The sequence below is a fragment of the Melospiza georgiana genome, chromosome 13, assembly GCF_028018845.1.
Source record: "Melospiza georgiana isolate bMelGeo1 chromosome 13, bMelGeo1.pri, whole genome shotgun sequence".
NCBI classification, from domain to species: domain Eukaryota; kingdom Metazoa; phylum Chordata; class Aves; order Passeriformes; family Passerellidae; genus Melospiza; species Melospiza georgiana.
In genome coordinates, this window is record NC_080442.1 from 6794446 (window position 1) to 6814132 (window position 19687).

The 19687-nt window shown below is 39.8% G+C and overlaps 1 protein-coding gene across 8 annotated transcripts in view; it reads right to left on the reverse strand.

Moving 5' to 3' along the window:
- The window catches only part of RNF111 (ring finger protein 111), a 52547-nt gene that overhangs the window by 2008 nt on the left and 30852 nt on the right, over nt 1–19687 (reverse strand). For 5 of the 8 annotated variants that reach the window (XM_058033428.1, XM_058033429.1, XM_058033436.1 and 2 more), the window contains 9 exons: nt 18655–18818; nt 15811–16008; nt 14564–14883; nt 13517–13766; nt 11528–11879; nt 9800–9925; nt 8976–9102; nt 1777–1869; nt 757–852 (listed from right to left, as the gene is read on the reverse strand). In XM_058033428.1, coding sequence (XP_057889411.1) covers nt 757–852; nt 1777–1869; nt 8976–9102; nt 9800–9925; nt 11528–11879; nt 13517–13766; nt 14564–14883; nt 15811–16008; nt 18655–18818 — 1726 coding nt within the window. The remainder of the gene's footprint in view (nt 1–756; nt 853–1776; nt 1870–8975; nt 9103–9799; nt 9926–11527; nt 11880–13516; nt 13767–14563; nt 14884–15810; nt 16009–18654; nt 18819–19687) is intronic. The other 3 variants (XM_058033433.1, XM_058033431.1, XM_058033434.1) reach the window with 2 other exon arrangements.

The following is a 19687-nucleotide window of genomic DNA, read 5'->3' on the forward strand; positions in this document are numbered from 1 at the left end:
AACATTTTTAATACTTATTAAAATGTATTTGAATCAAAATGAACCAGCACTTGGAGCAAAACCCAGGACATTTCAGATTTAACAGTTCTACATTATTGTTAATTACAAAAGTCTGCTCGAACCAGTTCTGCAACCAGTCCTTTTAGTTATTCTCCATGTTTAAATATCTTAATTTCATTCATGTAGAGGCAAACAAAATTCCTTTCAACCTAGTGTCTTGTCACTCTTTATCAAGTATGAAAAAACAGTGTCATGTGGATAGGATTGTATCTTATCATAGGCTGAACTCCAACTGAAAGACAACCCCAGTTATCAAAAGTCTGTACCCAAGTTCAAAACCTCTTGGTGTTCCAGTCTTCCCAGTAAAGGTTAAATTGATATATACCAAGCAGGTAAGCACTGTGAAGTGTTTACTGCAAACAAAGCTTTAGTTTGTGAGCTATCACTGAAGTCTGTTATTTGCTATTACCAGCAGTTATTTCACTACTCACAAGGCTGCTCATAAATACTGGACAAGTTAATAATATCAAAGCACTCCTGTTTATCACATCACAGTAGCTCTTTATCTAAGGAACTAATTTTAAATTTTCCTTGTGAAACAAGTGGCACTGTAAGCTTTGTTTACAATCCTTGAAATTTCAAGATACAGAAAACATGCCCTCTTTGAAGCTGATATTTCTGCAGGCTTAAACTAACCGTTCACATTACAAGTTCAAACAAATATTACAGACAGGGCACAATTTGAGAAATCCTCACCTTTTTGTATTTATGTGGATATGTGCATCTTTCTATAGTTCCCTGTGTTGCTCCACGATTAACATTGCCTAGTCGTTCCTCCAAGTGAATCAGCTCCTAAAAACCATGAAGGAATAAACAGTTTAAAAACTATTCTTTCAACTACATTGAGGAAGTATTAATTTTATTCTAACCCATTTTTAGAATGACAAACTCTTATTTCCCAACTTAATTAAACATGGGCAAAGCCAAAAAGAGTATGTTGTGTGGGAAAAGTGATGGGCTTCTGTAGAAAAACCCACACAACACAGTCTGGTATTTAAAGTTCTAGGGAAATACTATTTTATGACAAAAAAAAATGAGAGTGTTTGTCAGATAGAAATTGCTATCAGTATGTTCACACATACTTCTGTGTCTAATGAGGAAAAAGGCAATTAAAACATGCTATGTAAATATTTGCTTTCTAACAGTCATTAAGGATCTGAAGAGGAAAAAATAAAGTTGCTTAAGTTGAAATACAATGACTGATTTATTCTTCTCCAGCAATAAGTTTATTAGAACCATGAGATGTCACTGTAGAGATTTTCAGTGGACTAGGTCATTAACTCTCTGCATCTGATACCTTTTATGTTCTCCTGGCTTTTTTCCTTCATTCCATTTCAATTCCTGCACTATTCAACAGGACAGCACTGTTAGCATGGCCAAGATTCAGCCTCACTTGGAGGATCCTGGCACAGTTACTCAGAGACAGCCCTGCCTTCTCCCAGAATGTCCTACTCAGTCCTACTGATGGCTGGTGGGCAGAGCAAGATGTACTGTCAGGTCACTGCCACCTAACCTGCATGTCCAGGGCACCTTTTCCTGACCAACTTTGCAATTTGCTTTTGTCCCACTCTACAATGGTAAGGGCACTCTGTAAGTAAAGGATATTTTCTTTATGATTATTTTCCATCTATGTACAGAACTAGCTCTATCATACACCCTCCCCATATTCCCTCATGACACATTTTGACATATATCTAGTTTTATTCTATTACAAACCTCAAAATTGCCCCTGAAAGGGCCTCTGAATGATGTTCCATCCAATCCCGATGAAATGTAACGGATGTGAGGGTAGCCCGCCATGTCTGGTACCTATTCAAACAGCAGATGTTAAGTTAAACCTATTCAGAACAGTTTCACTATTTTACTGTTCACTTTGAAAAGTTTAAGTTCCTTTTGCTTTCATTGAATCACTTTTTACACTACTCAGCCTGAGCATACAATTCCAACTGACAGCACAGCACAAACACCACTCTGACACAGCTAAACATAACCAGAAGCAGCACAAAGTGAGACTAAGTCCTCTCCTGGAATCTCTCCACATCCACATTACAATTCTCAAGTCTCAAAATCTCAGCCTACATTATATAATCCACCATAAATATCCACCTATTCTTGTAAACAGAGCACCTAACAGCTACACATGAAGTTATGAAAAGGACTTACTACAGATTCTCAAATATAAGCTTTTGGTACCACAGAAACAAGGCTAAAAAACTCAGTCTGGGAAAAGCAGCAGATACTCTTATCTGACTCAAAAGAACTGAACATCTTCAAACACACTTTAAATTTAGAGGCCTATAAAAACTAACACTCAAAACTCACATCTAAAGTCAGTTAACTCTACATACACTCTACAGCCAAGCATCCACTAAACTCCTTGCACAGTAAGAGACAGAAGCAGTGAACAAAAGCCCAGTGCTGTATCCCACAGGCCCTTCAAGCACCAGCACCTTTACAGAGCAAAACTGAAGGATAATTTCTATAGCAGAGACCATCTGCACTGCAGGGCTGCTGCACTCCTTTTTTACCCCAGCAAGATGAGTGAATAATGGCATTGACTTTTTGTCAGGAACATTCCAATAGCAATCTTTAATGAATAGGCAAAAAAAATCCAAAATGATCAGCAGATGAGGTTTACTTCATCCCATAGCACACCAATAGGAAGATTGTAAGCAGTAATTCACTTGGAAATACTTGAGTACCATCTTCCTTTCTGTGCTATCAGCTGATAATGTCCCTGCTGTTGTATGTGACAGTTCTACATTCATCCCATGAGGCTGTTCACAAAACTGATAACCCAGATACTATTCATGAAGTCACATATTCACATGTTGCCCTTCTTTCCATCAAACACTTCCAAGTTCAACACATATAAAGGTGTAAAACTCAATGAATGCATTGTGGAAAAGCGCAGACCTAGACAAAGCTACCCACATCAAAAAAGAGACCAATAAGCTGCCTTGCTACAGTTTTCAAATCCAGTCTTGTACCTAAAGGCTGACAGGGATAGGCAAGCTTCCTCTGCCCTAAATATTTTTTTCCAGAAAAAAAGGCAGAATCTTATTACTTTAAAGCAGTTTACATGGTACTTGTTAAATGACAATGTAGTGCCGACATCTGCCACAATATTGATCTTAAATTTTAACAAGCAAGAGTAATAGAAACTGAGGGTGCATATCAAAACCCTTAATATAAGTAATATCTGTTGGTATCATAGGCCTTACTGTTTGACAATATAAACTGTAGCTGTAACTAAGGAATTTTAGGGGAGCAGATTAAAAACATGCCGATTTGTAAGAAATCTGTCTCAAATAACCACTGATTTATGATTCATTCTGCATTTAAGCATGTAATTCTACTTCAGCTTCCAATTACAGAAGAGGCATTTAAAGAACTAGGTCATTCATTCACACTATGAACATATTGTGCCAGGTTTCACTAGGCACAGATCTGTCTGGCCATCATTTGGGAAATTTTATTGTCTATTATTACACTGGCAATCAATGGCCACCACTCAGAGGAAGGGAACTCCTGACAAAAACTAACCTAAGTCCCAGAAGTGATATTCAATGCTTGGTGTTTTATTGACCAGGGTTTGAAATCAGTGTTTTGGAAAACAATGCATCTGCTAGTGCAGATACTGCATCATTCCAAGAGGTGCAAAGTCACAGATGTACTGCTGTAATGCCATAATGACAGTTCCACTGCCTCAGCAGTCATTTACCAACTGCAGTGACATGCACCTGGATAACTCTTCTATATGGAACAAATTCTGCTACTGGAGACTAAGAAATCTATTAAAATTTACTTAAATACTACAAAACCAAAAATTGTTCAGAGTACCTACCACAACAAACTATTGAACTCACGACAATAGAAATGTTGTGTGGGACAATATATTTGCATGCTAATAAATTGGCCTTCATATTATCCTGACAGGGCTGGCATAACACCTCTGCAAAATTACCTGAACATTCATTATGTATAGGCATTTTTATAAAACACCCTGAGAGCACAGCTCACATTTCTGGTCAGGTAAAATGCTACTCTGAAAAAACACCTCTAAGAACAAAAAAAAAAAAAAAAAACAAACAAAAAACCCCCAGTTCTTTTACACCTGCAGAATAAGCAGTCTGCTAACACAGGAAGATTTTCACTAAGTACATTTGTGACTACAAGATAAAGATTTGCAAGAGAGAACTATCAATAATGACTAAGAACAGTCATCCTAAAATCCCTTTGATAGTTACCACCAAGCTTCAAATGAAAAAAGATTTCAGCTACCTTGAAGAGCTTCACACATAAGCAGAAGTGAGTTTTCAGTAAGCTTTCATAAAGAATGTAAGAAAAAAGGAAAATGTTAAAGCTAATGAAGAATGTAAGCAGTTAAAGGCAATGCCAGTCTGCACTAAATGTTTGTATATACTCTTTTGGATGCAGTCAAATTAAAATATATACTTTAAAGCAATATATTCTGGACCTGCAATTCCAGCACAAGTCTGCCAGGAACTGTAGAAGTATCATTTGTTTCTTGCTTTGCACTTCTATTGATACTGTCCATGACCACAAAAATCTGCAGCAACTACAGTAATTCAAGGCTAAGTCTGAACCATTCACAACACAAATATTCTCAGCAGTTTGAAACATCTGACCTGCAGGGAAGGCTTTCTTTCTTACTACTCTCTCCTTTAAATATCCTTTATCTTTGTAGGATCTTTCTGCTTTTTCAGTGGAGAGATTCCTGCCCTGCATGGTACTACTAATCCTGCCCAGCCCAGCCTCCATGGTTCACATAAATACAATTTCATATGTATTAGAACAAATTCCCAGTGTGAGCCTTTTCAGTGAACTATCAGCTCAGCGACTGTCAATACACAAAAAGAAGTAAAGCTCATCATTTAATGTCTTAAGCCAAATACAAACAGGGAAAAGCTGCATTTTCATAGAAAATCATTGGGTGAAGGAATCCAATGAAGTACCATCTGCTGCACAGATAAAACCCAGTGGTACCTGTGCCTTAGGGGAACATAAAATGAGTGCTCTTCAACAGTGTTTAATCTACAAAAAAACCAAAGAACAGTAATTCATGTCTATATTATTAAAAAAAAAAACCTAGAAGCTTTTTCTTAAAAATGCAATTCTACTTGATGCAGCTAATCAAGGCTATTTCAAACATGAAGTTCATCTTGAACTACTCATACGACATCAAGATACAGCCTTAAGTGTTCAGGTATTACACAGAAACTTGTGGGCTTTTGGTGTACAGAACAGCTGCATCTCTTAGAGCTGCAAGACCTGTATGACTACACTCTGAGCAATATTGTTCTGACCAGCACACAACTAACATAATGTGCTGGGATCTAGTGGCTTACACCTCCAAATCCCTAAGGATTTTCACAATTAAGTGCAAAGACAGCCTCAAACACTCTGAATCCATCCACAGGTAAAGGAACAAAACAATCCACAGTTAAAGGAACAAAACTAAGGCTCTGCAATAGAAGAAAAAGGGAACAGCATATTGAAGCTAGATGTGAAACACTTTTGTTTTTGTTTTTTGTTTTTAATATGATCCAAAGATCTCCCTCAGACCAAGAAGCTGCAGGTTCCCATATAAATTAAGGAGTCTTTTCAAAGTTTGCATCTATTTCAGAGATATTTCTTATACCATACCTAGCAAACTACAAAGTCCAAATAATTCCCCCACCACTCCTCACCCCTAAAATTCACATTCAAAAGGGCAGAAGAAGCTGGAGTCAAGAGTCTGGTACCCCATACCCCATAATAAATTACAGGAGTTGCCATCCTGCCCACTCTGATGTGGCAAACAGTGCTGGAGTCCCAAGTCAAAAAGCCTTTCATTAACAGTGCCAAAGGAGCAGCCAAAGGAACCCAGAGTAAACAGAAACAGAAGTGGCATCTGACAACACTGGTATCAGAGAAGAACAGGAACAGATGAGAAGCCTTTGTGTCCTGCATCCTTCTTTTCTAATGTTCCATTTGTTATGCCATGCACTGATCCTGAGTCTCTCTAAAAATGATCAGTTAGCAAAATTAGTACTTGTCCAGAAGGGATTTCATTCAACAGCTCTTTCCTCAGCACATACATGGCCTTAAAACAGTAACAAAGTCTAAGCCATGGTCACAAAGTAATGATGTTAAATCCAGGAGGGAAGCAGCCTGACCTTTGGATAGATAGACGTGAAGAAAGCTCTTCCTAACTGCTTTTAATCTAGGACTCCTCCTGAAACAACACTTAAACAGGTAGAAGTCTCTTCAACCAAACTAGTAGGAAGGGAGATTTTGTTTCCCCAACCCTCTATTTGGACTGTCAAAGCTGCTGAACACTGATTATCTTCCCCCACATATCTTTATCATTTTGCCTCCCTGAGGATTAAAACTGCAGTCTGCATTCCAGCACTGAGTAGATGAAGATTTGGTTATCTGCATCTAATTAAAGTCAGAAACTGATACAGAGTTAACACAATATCATTAAAGCCCAAACAATCCATTATGTCCTTTACAGTCTGGAAGGGGTTTTAGTACTCCACTGCCAATTGCGCTGCAAGCCCTTTCACAAAGTGGATTCAATACTAATGAAATTCTTAGTTGAGTGACTGCATCAGTTACTTTAAAAGAAAACTCCCTCTCAAAAAAAGAACAGTTTGTGATAGCTGCATCAAAAAATATGACTCATGAAATCCTCTGTTTAGTACCCTCTGTACTTGAAGAAGAAAGCACTCCTTAGAACACCAACAACTTTGCAGAGGGACTGTAATCACAGTTCATCCTCTCCTCCTCCACTCTACTCCTAAAGTTACAGAGAAAAAAACAGGTGGCAGGTGCAAATAATCTGTTGCCTAAAACAGCACTTTTGTTTAAAATCCAGTCAAGTTTGTTGATGAAAAACTTCACTGACTACTTGCTCTCTATTCAAAATAAGTTTTGCTGACAGATCTGCTGTACTCACACATACATGAGAACAAAACCTGTGACTTTCTTTATTGCCATAGAAGGGGTAGAATCATCAAAAGGCATTTGTGATGCTTTGAACTCCTTGTATATATAACTTCTAGCAGAGCTCTACCCTGCCTTCATGTTCTCCTAGTGTGTGAATACATTTTATATTAGTCAAAGACTCTACACAACTTCAAAGCCACAGTGCTGGGTCTGATCACAGCAAGGCTCAAACCAGATCCCAAGCACTGGAAGAATTCCTGTGCTGCTCAGAGCAGCCTGTTCTGATCAAACATGCTGGCAGTGCACTGTGTGCAAGGCCTCAAAACACAAACTTCAGTTATCAGGATCAAATATACCTACACAAACACTTGCACAAATTTCTGTGCACTCAAAGACCCTCATTTCATCTGCCACTTTTACTAATTAGAAACTGCAGTTGCCAAGCAGAGGGGCATAAATCCCTAAAATATTTTATCACACACTCAGGAAATACTTCTGAACAGTCCCTATCATAGCTTTCTTCTCTACTGCTAAAAAGATGAAGCGTGGGGTCCCAACTATTTGCTTACACAACATTTTAGCTGTAGGAATACCCCAATTACAATTAAAAGTTTCTCATCAGACTGTAATATAAGTATCATCTAAACTCCTAAATTTCTAGAAATTTCACAGTGATAACTGAAGTAAATCCCACAGATTATGTATTACCCCTGATAAAAAGTACAGTTCCATGAACTATTAGGAGGAAATCTAAAGCAGCTGATGTTGTCTGTTACAGTACAACACATTAAATAAATACGAGAGTGAAAAAGCAGACACCTAAGTGAAGAACGCAGAAAAACTTAATTTGAAGAGATGATGCGCAGGAGAAGGTTTTGCATTAAAAAACTCACTGGCTACACTAAAATACCAAATTCTACAGACTGCTTTACAAAGTCTGTGCTAAGGATGTCAGCAGCACCCATGAATGATCAACTCTCATTTATCAGGGAGGTACTTAAGGATCATCAAATCTGGTAGTTAAAGAGTGAGGAACAAGCAATGCAGGACCAGACTGGAGACAGTTACTACAGTTTGGTTGGAAATCTACAGTTCAAGCCCCAAATGTCAATTCAGGCTACTAACAGAGGAATTTTGAAAGGATGAAACTTGCAGGGTTTTTTTCGTTATAATTGGAGCATTCATATACAGATAAACTCAATTTTGCTTAGATTATCTAGCTTTAAGAGGATTAAACATTCTTGCTTGACCACACAGAAACACTAAATATACTCAAACGAAATCTGTTTCTCTGTGAATTTTCATTAAACAAAATTAAGAAAAAATTTAACTAAACCTATAAGCATTCTTTCAAAATTAATACTCTGTAACAAGAGTAAAAATATGCTGGTTTGTTTTGGTTTTCCACTACAGATTAAAAAAAAGAATGTGTTACAGGGTGTGTGACCTTACTGCCACACTTCCTGCAGATTATAACACTTCATGCTACAGAATTATATACTTGATTACACAGAATTAGGTTGATGAATAATAAATATTATTTGAAAACTATCAAATCTCTAGATGGAATTCTAGTTGTGTGTATACACACCTCAAAAAGAAAGAATCAGTGCTAATTCTCATGCACTGGGTGGAAAGTCAGTACTTTTAGCAATCCAAAACTGAATAATCTAATCTTTAAAAATCAGATGCAGAGGGTCAATGCATTGCAATGCAAGTGACAATTTAATTCAAGTATATTTTATTTTACAAGAGCTGAAGTTAGAAATGTAGGTGTCCCTATACTGTCTCCTCTTACTACACAATGGGCCTGTACAAGCACCCTCACTGGGAGCAACACATGGACAGACAGTGAAATATTTTCAGATAAGCACTCTGCAGCAATTTATACACATCCATTTTCTCACAAACAAAATCAAAAATCAATAATTATAACTTTCCATAAGCTATCTCCTTACCATTAGAGGAAGAGCTCCTATTTGCAAGTGATGCAGTCGAGGAGGTGCATGGTAGTGGGCCAAGTGAGGATGCAAGGGCCCTGGAGGGTAGGTAGCTGCAGTCACACCAGCTTCAATTCCTAGTTCCCTGTCACATAAATGAAAGTGGCATTACAGTAAAGGAACAGCTTGCCTGCTTGGTACAATCCCACTGCTTTGGAGACCTTACAACACACTACAACTACAACAACAGTTTCACGTTGTTGTTGTACAACGTGAAACTGTTGTTGTAGTTGTAGTGTGTTGTACAATTTTTTTAAGCCATATTTAAATTTTGCTGAAGAATCTTGCTATCATAACTAAAAGCTATTTTTAAAACAGCTATGAAGATTTAGTATTAAAAAACTAGAAAACTCCACATTTACTAAGCCAAATATTATTATCCATGTGGAGTCTTCCCTGCAGCACATGCTGTGGGAACAGCAGTTGTCATGCATGCACCTCTTCACTAATAGGCCAAAAGTATTTTTTTTTAATAATAAATATATTGTGGAATGTAAGTGCATGCTCATAACTGGGTGTGATGCAATTGTAAATAAGCTCAAACAAAGAGGGGAGAGAACATACTAGTTTGTAGTACAAAACCTTAAAAAACACTAGAAATACATTTAAGATATTGAGTACTCCAAGTAATATATTAAAGCCCTATCAACAATTACAAACTTTAAACTACAGGTGCATGCAGCAGCTTTTAAAAGCACAGCCAGCATTATCAGCACTGTGATCAGCACATTCTGGTCTCCTGCCCAGAGTCCCAAGGGCTCAAGTAGTGTCTGATTGCTCACCAGGCAGATCTCTCTGGAGCCTGTCGAGGATGGGAAGACATAGTCTGAGGCACATGGATGTGATGCCCATGACCATAATTGGGATGCATTCTGTGAGGATGAGGAGGAGGCCGCTCATGAGCACGTCTATAACAACAAAGAACAGCCACAATTAATTTCACATACTTTTTAGTGTGAAGAAACCAACACCCATAACCAAAATGTTACAGATGGAGCTACTACAGTGCCTTTAAAGTAAACTCACCATGTAGTATTTTAATTTCTGCTTTAGATATAAGTTACAAGTTAATTTAAACCCAGATTTCATATTCAGAACCAAACCAGCTTCAGCTACAGTGACCTGCTCTTCACTTGGCAGTCATGACTGCAGAGACTGAGAAAGTGTTTAATCCTAACCTCAAAGGGCAGGTAGGAAAGGAAGGGCCACGTGACATCCATGCTCAGATTCAGTGTCATTCACAGCTCTGCTGCAGATTATTTCAAGTAAAACTATACCAGCAAAAATAATTAGGGGAAACTTAATACACTAATCAGAGGACATTTTCCTTGAAACATGTTTGCATCATAGCTCAGGTAAACTGGGCACATAGTTTTTATCCATGCCAGCTGGTACAGAACAACTATGGATTTGAAAAAAACACTTAACTCCTGCAGACTGATTTCTGTTACTTTCCCACTTTACCACAACATCACCATCAATATTTGCCTTAATTTCCTAGAAGTGTTCATATTTCTATACAAATTCACTAAGCTGCAGAACTGCCAATATTCACAATCCCCAAACTACTGGAAAATGTCCAGATCTGATAAGATAGCTAGCACAATTATTTTTTCCAAAAACGCTACCTTGCTGTCTCACAGCCACTGGCTTCTGTCACATGCCATTTGTGGGCAGTTACTGCCTATAGATACTTCACCTGGAAACTGCCTCAAAAGCTGCAGTTAAAGCCGAATTCTCTTTAAGCATTAACTTCTAAACGAGTTTCAAGTTAGTTATGAGTCAAATTTGTATAACAAAGTTAGGAGCAACAACTAGAGAGCTCATTCCTGAAATTCTCTTAATTACTTGCAGAATTAAAAGAAGCTCAGCTACTCTGTGAAAACAAATCTACTAGTGACCTGATCTACTTATATCAACTATTATTTGATGATACTAGTATCAAATATCTAGTTAAGCAACAATAGTAGCATGACTTAGTAGCTACATTGCACATTGACCACATTCTCAGTCTCCTCTTCTAAAGCAAAAGGCATACTAAAGATATATAAGTATCTAATGTGAATTAAACCTAGTATATGGTCCCTTAGATAATTTGTTCATTTTATTTTAAAGTATTGGTTATATAAAAAGAATCTTAACTGCATCAACAAGGCAAAACATACTGTCAAGAGACATTTGACCAGAGTTTATGATGTACTCTCCAGGCTGTGGAGCTTGAAAAGGAATTCCTGCTTATCATCCAGAGTGATGGGCAAGAGAAACAAGCTCCCCTTATCCTGCATGCCCCTTTGTGCCTTACCTGGACACACTGAGAGGTGTAACAGAGCAGGGTCAGTCCTAATGCTCACGTGACTGTCATCATTTGTAAAGACACCTCTTACCATTGTTCAACACTAACAGTCCCTAACCATGCAATTTACAGTTTGAGAGTCACGTGCAACATTTTACAAACCTGAAGGAAATGCATTTTATGTTTAGCTATTGTTCTGAGTAGATTTGTGACATACGTTGGGTGTTGCATCATCCTTCTTCTCTGGACCTCCATCCTCTGGATCACTTCATGAGGATGTAGCCTCTGTGCTGGAGGTGCTGTTGCAGGGATGTGATGGGATATGGGCTGGTGTGTTGCAGGGAGATGCTGTGGAATTGGAGCAGCTGCATTGGCCAAAGGATGAGTTGGTGGTGGAGGTGGAACAGGATGAGAAGATGCATGAGAGGAGATTGAAGGATGGAAGGGATGCACTGGATGAGGGATAACATAATCCACTTGAGGTGGAGGCTGCGGCTGCGGAGGAGGATTTCCATGAGAGTGAGGACATGCAGAAGCTTGATGGTGAAGAGGTCTGGTCAAGGAAGCATCTGCAATGAAAACATAAGGTGCTTTTAATTTGGTCAATTTTGGTCAAATTTATTTTAAGAAGTATCTTCACACAGGCATTTCAGTATTATTACATCAGTTTAAACAGTGGCAATATGGGAATATGTGTTTATGCAACTTTTTAATAAAGTGATTCTACAAATATACCCTACAAGAAATCTGCATTTTCTGAAGCCAAAAGCATTCTGTTTTCCAATACTGGCAAAAAGAAGAAAAAAAAAATCTGTGTGATACCAACTGGAAAAGGTACATAGAAACGTTTGGGTTGGAAGGGACTTCAAAGATCACCTTGTTCCAAGCCCCTGCCATGGACTGGGACACCTTCAACTAGACAAGGCTGCTTCAAGGCATGTCCAGCCTGCCCCTGAACATTTCCAGGGAAGGGGCAAACACAGCTTCTCTGGGCAAGTTGTGCCAGAGCCTCACCACCCTCACAGGGAGGAATTTCTTCCTTAAACCTGATCTAAATCTACTCTTCCATTTTAAAGCCATTCCTCATGTCCTATCACCACATGCCCTTGTCAAAGGTCTCCCTTCAGCTCTCCTGGAACCCCTTTAGGCCCTAGGAGGTGCTATAAGGTCTCCCCAAAGCCTTCTCTTTGCCAGGTTGAACAATTCCAACTCTCTCAGCCTGTCCTTGGAGCAGAGATGTTCAGCCCTCTGAGCACAGACTCACTCCAACAGGCCTGTCCTCCTTGTGCTGAGGAGCCCAAACCTGAAGCACTATTCCAGGTGGGGTCTCATGAGAGAGGAGTAGGAGGACAGAATCTCCTTCCAATATTACATTTGTTGTTTAATCTTTAAAAGTTTAATCCCTGTCCTTCTGGGTTCACTATTCTATAGAGACAATAAATTTTGAAAAAAAAGAAATCACAATCAAATTATTCTGCTAAAGCAGATCTCACTGGAGGGATGGGACAAGGGATCAACCAAGGAAAATGGAATAAAAAGCCAGTGCTAGAATAGAAAGGAGATGAAAAATATTTTCATAGTAAACACAGTTTTGAAGTCTCAGTGTTATTATGGTCACTTATAGTAAAATATTTTAACTTTACCTTGGTCCTGTTCAAAGCCCCTAACTATTTAAAATATTTCTCAATCTGTGTTTTGCTAGGCCAGCTCTAGGACCAATGCAAGCAGGCTGGAGCATTCCCTTGCTGCCAGGGCAGTGTGTCAGGGAGAGTGCATGCAGTGTGTCAGCAGTACTCACAGGGACAGCGCATGCAGTGTTTGCAGTACTCACAGGGAAGGCACATGCAGTGCCAGTACTCACAGGGACAGTGCATGCAGTGTGACAGCAGTACTCACAGGGACAGTGCATGCAGTGCCGTTACTCACAGGGACAGTGCATACAGTGCCGTTACTCACAGGTAAGGCACATGCAGTGTCAATACTCACACGGACAGCGCATACAGTGTCAGCAGTACTCACAGGGACAGCGCATGCAGTGCCATTACTCACAGGGACAGTGCATGCAGTGTGTCAGCAGTACTCACAGGGACAGTGCATGCAGTGGCAATACTCACAGGGACAGCGCATGCAGTGTTTGCAGTACTCACAGGTAAGGCACATGCAGTGCCAATACTCACGAGACAGCACATACAGTGCCAATACTCACAAGGAGAGTGCATGTAGTGGCGGCAGGAGGAGAGCGATGCCTGGGGCGGGGGCTGTGGCTGTGGCACGATGCCCGAGCCGTAGCCGTCGATGGGCAGGGCCTGGCTGGGCCCCGCGCCCGCCTGGTGCCCGTAGAGCGCCGTGCGCGACGACGAGCCGGGGCAGCACGGGTCAAACGCCGACGTGCCGTGGAAAGCGCCGCTGCCGTGGCTCCTGATACCACTGCTGCTCAAGTCTACTGGCAATGCCTGCTGCAGAAACAAACCAGCTTTTTTCCAGCCACTCTTTAGACACTGAAGGCAAAGTCATATTCAAACATCAGATTTAAAAAAAAAATAAAAACAAGCAACTGGGATCCAAATTTTGAAGTTTTACTGTTTGACTCTGGAACATTTTTTATTCTTATTCCTAAATTCATTAATCTGCTGAGAGACTAACTTCCTTACACTAGATTCTGTAAAAACCAACCAAAAACTGCCCCCAAATACCCCCAACACCCCCCAACCAAACTAAAAACCCCAACAAAAACCCCTACAGTAGATAAATAACATTGATAGTTCTGCATACTGTAACTTGGCACCGTATTGTTCTTTCCTATGACTGTACTGTTTTACAGCTGTGATTTAATTACTGAAAAACAATGCTTTTAGAGAAGCAACTTTTTTATACTTTTAATATACAGGACATTAGACTTGACATTTTTCTTCTCTCAAAGCAGCTCAACGATTTGCACTGCAGAACTGCTGTGATGGGCAGAATATTTCAAGGTAATTATGTTAGGTTTGCTATGCAGTCAGTCATCTTACAGCCATGAAGAGGTCAGTCATCAATAATTACTCAAAGGGTTATGTCTTTCCATAAAATTTCAGGGGTTTGTGTTTATATATATTACAGCTCAATTTTTCCTTTTAGCTCCCTTGTATAACGCCTGATGCAGAGCAAGCGAGTAATTTCTAATTCAGCATCCTTATCCTATTCCCTCCTATCTGGAACAACTTGAAATCCCAAGTCACAAGGTGTGATTGTGAGTCACAAGGATTAAACATGCCTGCTCGTGGTAAGTGGTGCCAGAACTGCTGCTTGCTCCACACGGGGCAGGCACAGGAGGAGGCCTTTCCACGGGGCAGCTGGAGTCACTGAACGAAGGAGACAGCGGCACAGCTGGGTGAGGGTTGTGGTGGTGATGGTGGTGGTGCTGGAAGTGGTGGCCATGCTGCTGGAAGCAGCTGGTATGTGGGTGGCCCAATGCATGATGAGTCTGTGAAGGCCCTCCACAAGGAGAATGCTGGGGGCAGCACGATGGCAGCCTTGGCATGGCCGGAGGGCCAGTTTCCAGTGTCGAATTAGATGCAGCTCTTCTTATTTCATCTTGAAGACAAAGTTAATATTGAAGTGAAAAATTAGTAAAGCTGATCACTGTAAAGCAGTGACTTAAATAGAAACAAAACACCCTGTACCTCACAGTTAACTATTTAACCAATTGAAAACTAGACTGTCCTGGTTCAGGGCAAATCTGGGAGAGAACAAGATGATTGGGGATAAAAGTATCATACATATAGTCAACCCAGGACATAGACTGTAACAAAGCAAACTAGATACAAAAAGTAGTATTTAGCTACACCTGCCAAATGAACCTAAACTGAATGGTTCAAGTGGAAGTACTCATGGCAACCACTGGAGGACAGGAACTGACACTTGCCTTAGTCTACAAATTTAAGGCACGTCATCAGCAGGGAAAGGAAGAAAAATTGTTACTGTGGTCAGTGTGCAGAGACCTCAAATTCCTGTGCAACTGTGGTCCACCCAGGTTAATTGTCCCCCACCACACTTGCAGACAGGGCAGCTTTGTTCCAGTGATGTCATCAGTGCTCTCTGTATATACAGCTCTATATAAATGTGCTCCCAGGGGGTTATCCACAGCAGGAGATATACTCAAGGAATCCAGATACATCCTTCACTTTCTTATAACACACATTGAAATAACACCTCTGTAACACACTGAAATGAGAAGCTTAATTCCCAGTGAACTACATTCCACCTCCCCAAAAAGCAAGGATGTGGTTTTTTCGGTATAACCAAATCATTCCAAGAGGCACAAACAGAAGGCTCCAGCACATTTCCTGTATCTTTATGGAGAAATCAATGGTCTATTTCAGATTCCTGTCCTCTCAGCTTACTACTGTTAGGTTCAGTACGAGAAGCTCACATGGGATTTAATTTAGAGAATGCTGAGTAACTTCCTCTACCCTCCTTTGTACTCAGAGGCAACACAACAGCTCAGAGCTCATTCTGTACCTCCAGTTGAAGTGCCAGCAGTGCTGCCACTGGGGAGACTGGGAGTGGTCTCTGGTGCTGCAGAGGGCTGGCTGCTGGAGACATTGGGAGCTGCATCAGAGGCCTGCTCTGAGGTAGAGGTACTGGAGCTGGTAGTGGAAGCAGAACTCACGGCCTGCGGCTCCACTCGAGCTGATGTGGTTGGCACAACTGTCGGCTCTGGTGAAATAAAAAAGCTTTCATGTTCTTTAAGCTTTAAAAGTGCTGAGGATTTTTTACTGTTGTTCCTGCTTTTGAACCATTTTACAAGACATTCACGATTCTGGCCTTGCCAGAAGCTAAGAAAGTCAGAACATAAAAACCTGACAGGCTTGTGTGTGGAAAGAAAATTATCCTTTTTTGCTCTCTTGCTTTTTTAATCTACTCACTATGTTAAATAATTAACATAAAATCAATTCTCAACCAAATCTGACATTTAAGTTTTATTTACTGGATAAAAAAGCTCCTACTAGAAAAGAGATTAAATTACTTCAGTACTTTACGATAAAAACGCTTGCTGATATGTTCCATTAATTCAGGGGCAAACTACTCTATGATTAAGTATTATCCTTATAACTTTCTATTGCCTATGAAGAACAGAACAACTTTTAGACCACTCACCAAGAACAGCATAACATCTAAGCTAGCAGTACTACTTTACAAACTTCCATCATTCCAGATGCATTGTACTAAAGGCTTTAGCAAGATAAACTTGGTTTCTAGTCTCAACACATGCTAAAAGCAGATTACCAATATTTGAGACTTCTCTTAAAGGTACATACCTGTTCATATTACATATTGCAAAGCTAACAGTGAGCAATGTATCCTGGAAATCCAAAGCACTTGATGAGTCTTGTCCTTTACTAGATAATTGTAAACAAGTTAAAGTTTAAAACTATACTTGGTGGCATAATTAGAATTTAGTTTTGAAAAAGACTTTGACTATAAGTTTGAAATTTTTCTTAAGTAATGAAAGGCAATGACATGACTAAGAATATAAGATACCATAAAAGGGAAGATTATCAGAAACAGCTCAGTTTTTTTTAGTAAAAACATTTGCATGGATATCAGGGGGGAAAAAAGCATCAAAAAACTTCAAATACTTCCTTTACACAGAGTCTCAAAATAAAATATGAGTAGTTTTCAAGACATCTCTCTATATGTAGCAGGAATATCAGCAACTCAGTGAGGAAAGGAATAAATGTATCTTCTCCCTCTCAAGTCTTCCAACTCATCACATTAAAAAAACATGATCTGATATCTACATTTAGATTCCTCTTACTTTTAACATGGCCTACCAATATACTAATTTTATTTATTTTAAGGACAATGTTTTGGGTGAAATATATTAATGTTTAAATTCAGAAAATGAGCAACTTTATAGAACATGTATAGCCTACAACGAGGAGTGATCAGGCAGTGCTCAGCCAGTGGCCACCCTGAGTTCCCTCAGGCTCAGGTTCCCCACCAGCCCTTACAGACACCTCTGATTCTCCCCTGCCCAAACTACTGAAAAACAGGGGCCTTGGTCCATTGTGAACTACTAGCTAAGAGAAACTGGATTTCTCAACTCACTGCCCAGACACTGGCCCAGGAAAATAAAATGAGATAGGATCTTTATGTTCAGGGAAGCAGCCAGCCAAGTTTTAAGACCAGTATCTTTGATGAAATAGGTAAAGTTGGGCTAAACTCCTTTTACAGTGTTAATTCAGAAGTCCAATCATTTAACAGCAATTCATGTGTGAAATTTGATGCCTAAACCCAAAAATAGCATTCCTTAAATCCTGCAAGATTCATCTTAGGCATTTCCTCTAGAAGGCAGGAGAAACAGCCAGTCTTTAACACACACATTACAGAAGTGCATTTTAAAAATAACTTGGTTTCTGAATCCAAGACTAAATTCTATAATATGAATTTTAAGAGTAAAGTAAAGCAATAGAAACCTACACTGAACTCCTTCAACAATAGAGATGTTGGGATATTTCACAGTAAATACCTAAAATGAACGATCCGTACATCACTCATCCTCTACCTTAAGTCATTAACCAACCAAAATTATTCTCAAGCCTTTCTGACTCTCCATCCCACCCCAAAAAACACAACTTGAAGAATTAGATACTGCACAATACTAAGCTTGCAATGCACTCGGGCAGAACCACAAGAGAACAAAGCTTTTGTTCACATTACAAATAACATGCACCAAAGAAATCCCCAAAACCACCACCATCTGCAAATGCAAATGTGCAAAAACATACATGAGCTTCAGTTTTTCCTTCTCCCAATTTTATGGTAATTGGTAAGTTTCTCTTATGATCTTCAGCAGGAATAGACTTATTAAGTGTCAGCAGGTTTTAATGTTAGGAACCAATGAAAAGTTACAGCTTCAGAAACCTATCACACTTTACTAGTTTAGGGTTGGGCTTTTCTTTTTTTAAAAGCTATTTTTACTTCAAGGCCTGAAAGAACAGTCACTATTCCAAAGCATAGGCAATGATAGACTTTCCTTTTATAGTGTTGCATTGAAGTAAGTGCATATTTTTTCAAGAAGTAGTTCCAACCTGTTCTGTAATTTCTGCCTGGTGAGTCAGCCTTCAGACACACACCCAAGGCAGCTTTGGAAGAAAAACTGTATCTTTAGATCTAGAAGACCCATTGAAAACGGCTAAACTTTAAATTTTGAAAGGAAGGGCACATTATCGGACAGGTTTGGAAACAGACATTAGAAATCAGACTTAGAAGGGTACCTTCTATCTGATGCAATTAACTCCAGCGCCCTTACACTGCCCATCCTGCTCCTGCAGATATTTCTGTGACAATGCCACTCACCATCCTCATCCACGGTGAGGTCCACGACTTCGGCGGCGTTCTGCCGCAGGGGCTGGATGACGGTGGAGACCCTGCTGCGGGAGCGCTGCTCCGGCGGCCGCGCCGCGTGCGAGCTGGAGCCCGCGGCCCAGTGCGAGCGCGCGTGGCCGAGCGCCGAGCGGGACCTGCACGGGGGACACCTCAGTGCTGGCCTCAAACTGGCCACCAGTGATTTCTTCTCCTCCTCTCTGAGGAGCTACTCGCAGATTTTTATTATTAGAAAAGCATTTTATTACATTCAGATACCCCGTGACTCCATTTGCACAAATCCTACTGCAGCCTTTACCAGAGCACATAACAGCAAATGCCCAGCATGGAGAGTTTAAAGGTCCCTAAGCCATCTCCCATGTACATGCAGATATCTTTTAAAAAAAATTCACTGTGAAACCCTACAGCCATGGCCAGGCAGCAATTACAGCTGAAGTTGTTTTGGGTTTGTAAATAGTAATTGAAGTGTCTCCAATCATTGCGTTCTTCTCCTCCTGTATTAGAAAAGCCTTTTATTACATTGAGATACCCCATGACTCCACTTTCACCAAACACACTCACAAACACGATTGCAGCCTTTACCAGAGCACATAACAGCAAATGCCCAGCATGGAGAGTTTAAAGGTCCCTAAGCCATCTCCCATGTACACGCAGATATCTTAAAAGAAAAAATTCACTGTGAAACCCTACAGCCATGGCCAGGCAGCAATTACAGCTGAAGTTGTTTTGGGTTTGTAAACAGTAATTGAAGAGTCTCCAAATCTTCTACTACTCCTGTGCAATCTGAAACAGCTATAAAAGGTCTATAAATGATCTATAGGTCTATAAACAATGACAGACCTATGAAGACACTAAAAATTTGTAAACATTAAATACTTTTGCATGTTAACCTGTGACAAGAGTACTTTCAGAGGATAATTTTTATACTTCAAATTTACAAAATGTCGTGACTGTACAAAATCTCTGGACCTTTCCCCCTAATATGATTTTGCTCCCTCTCTTTGGA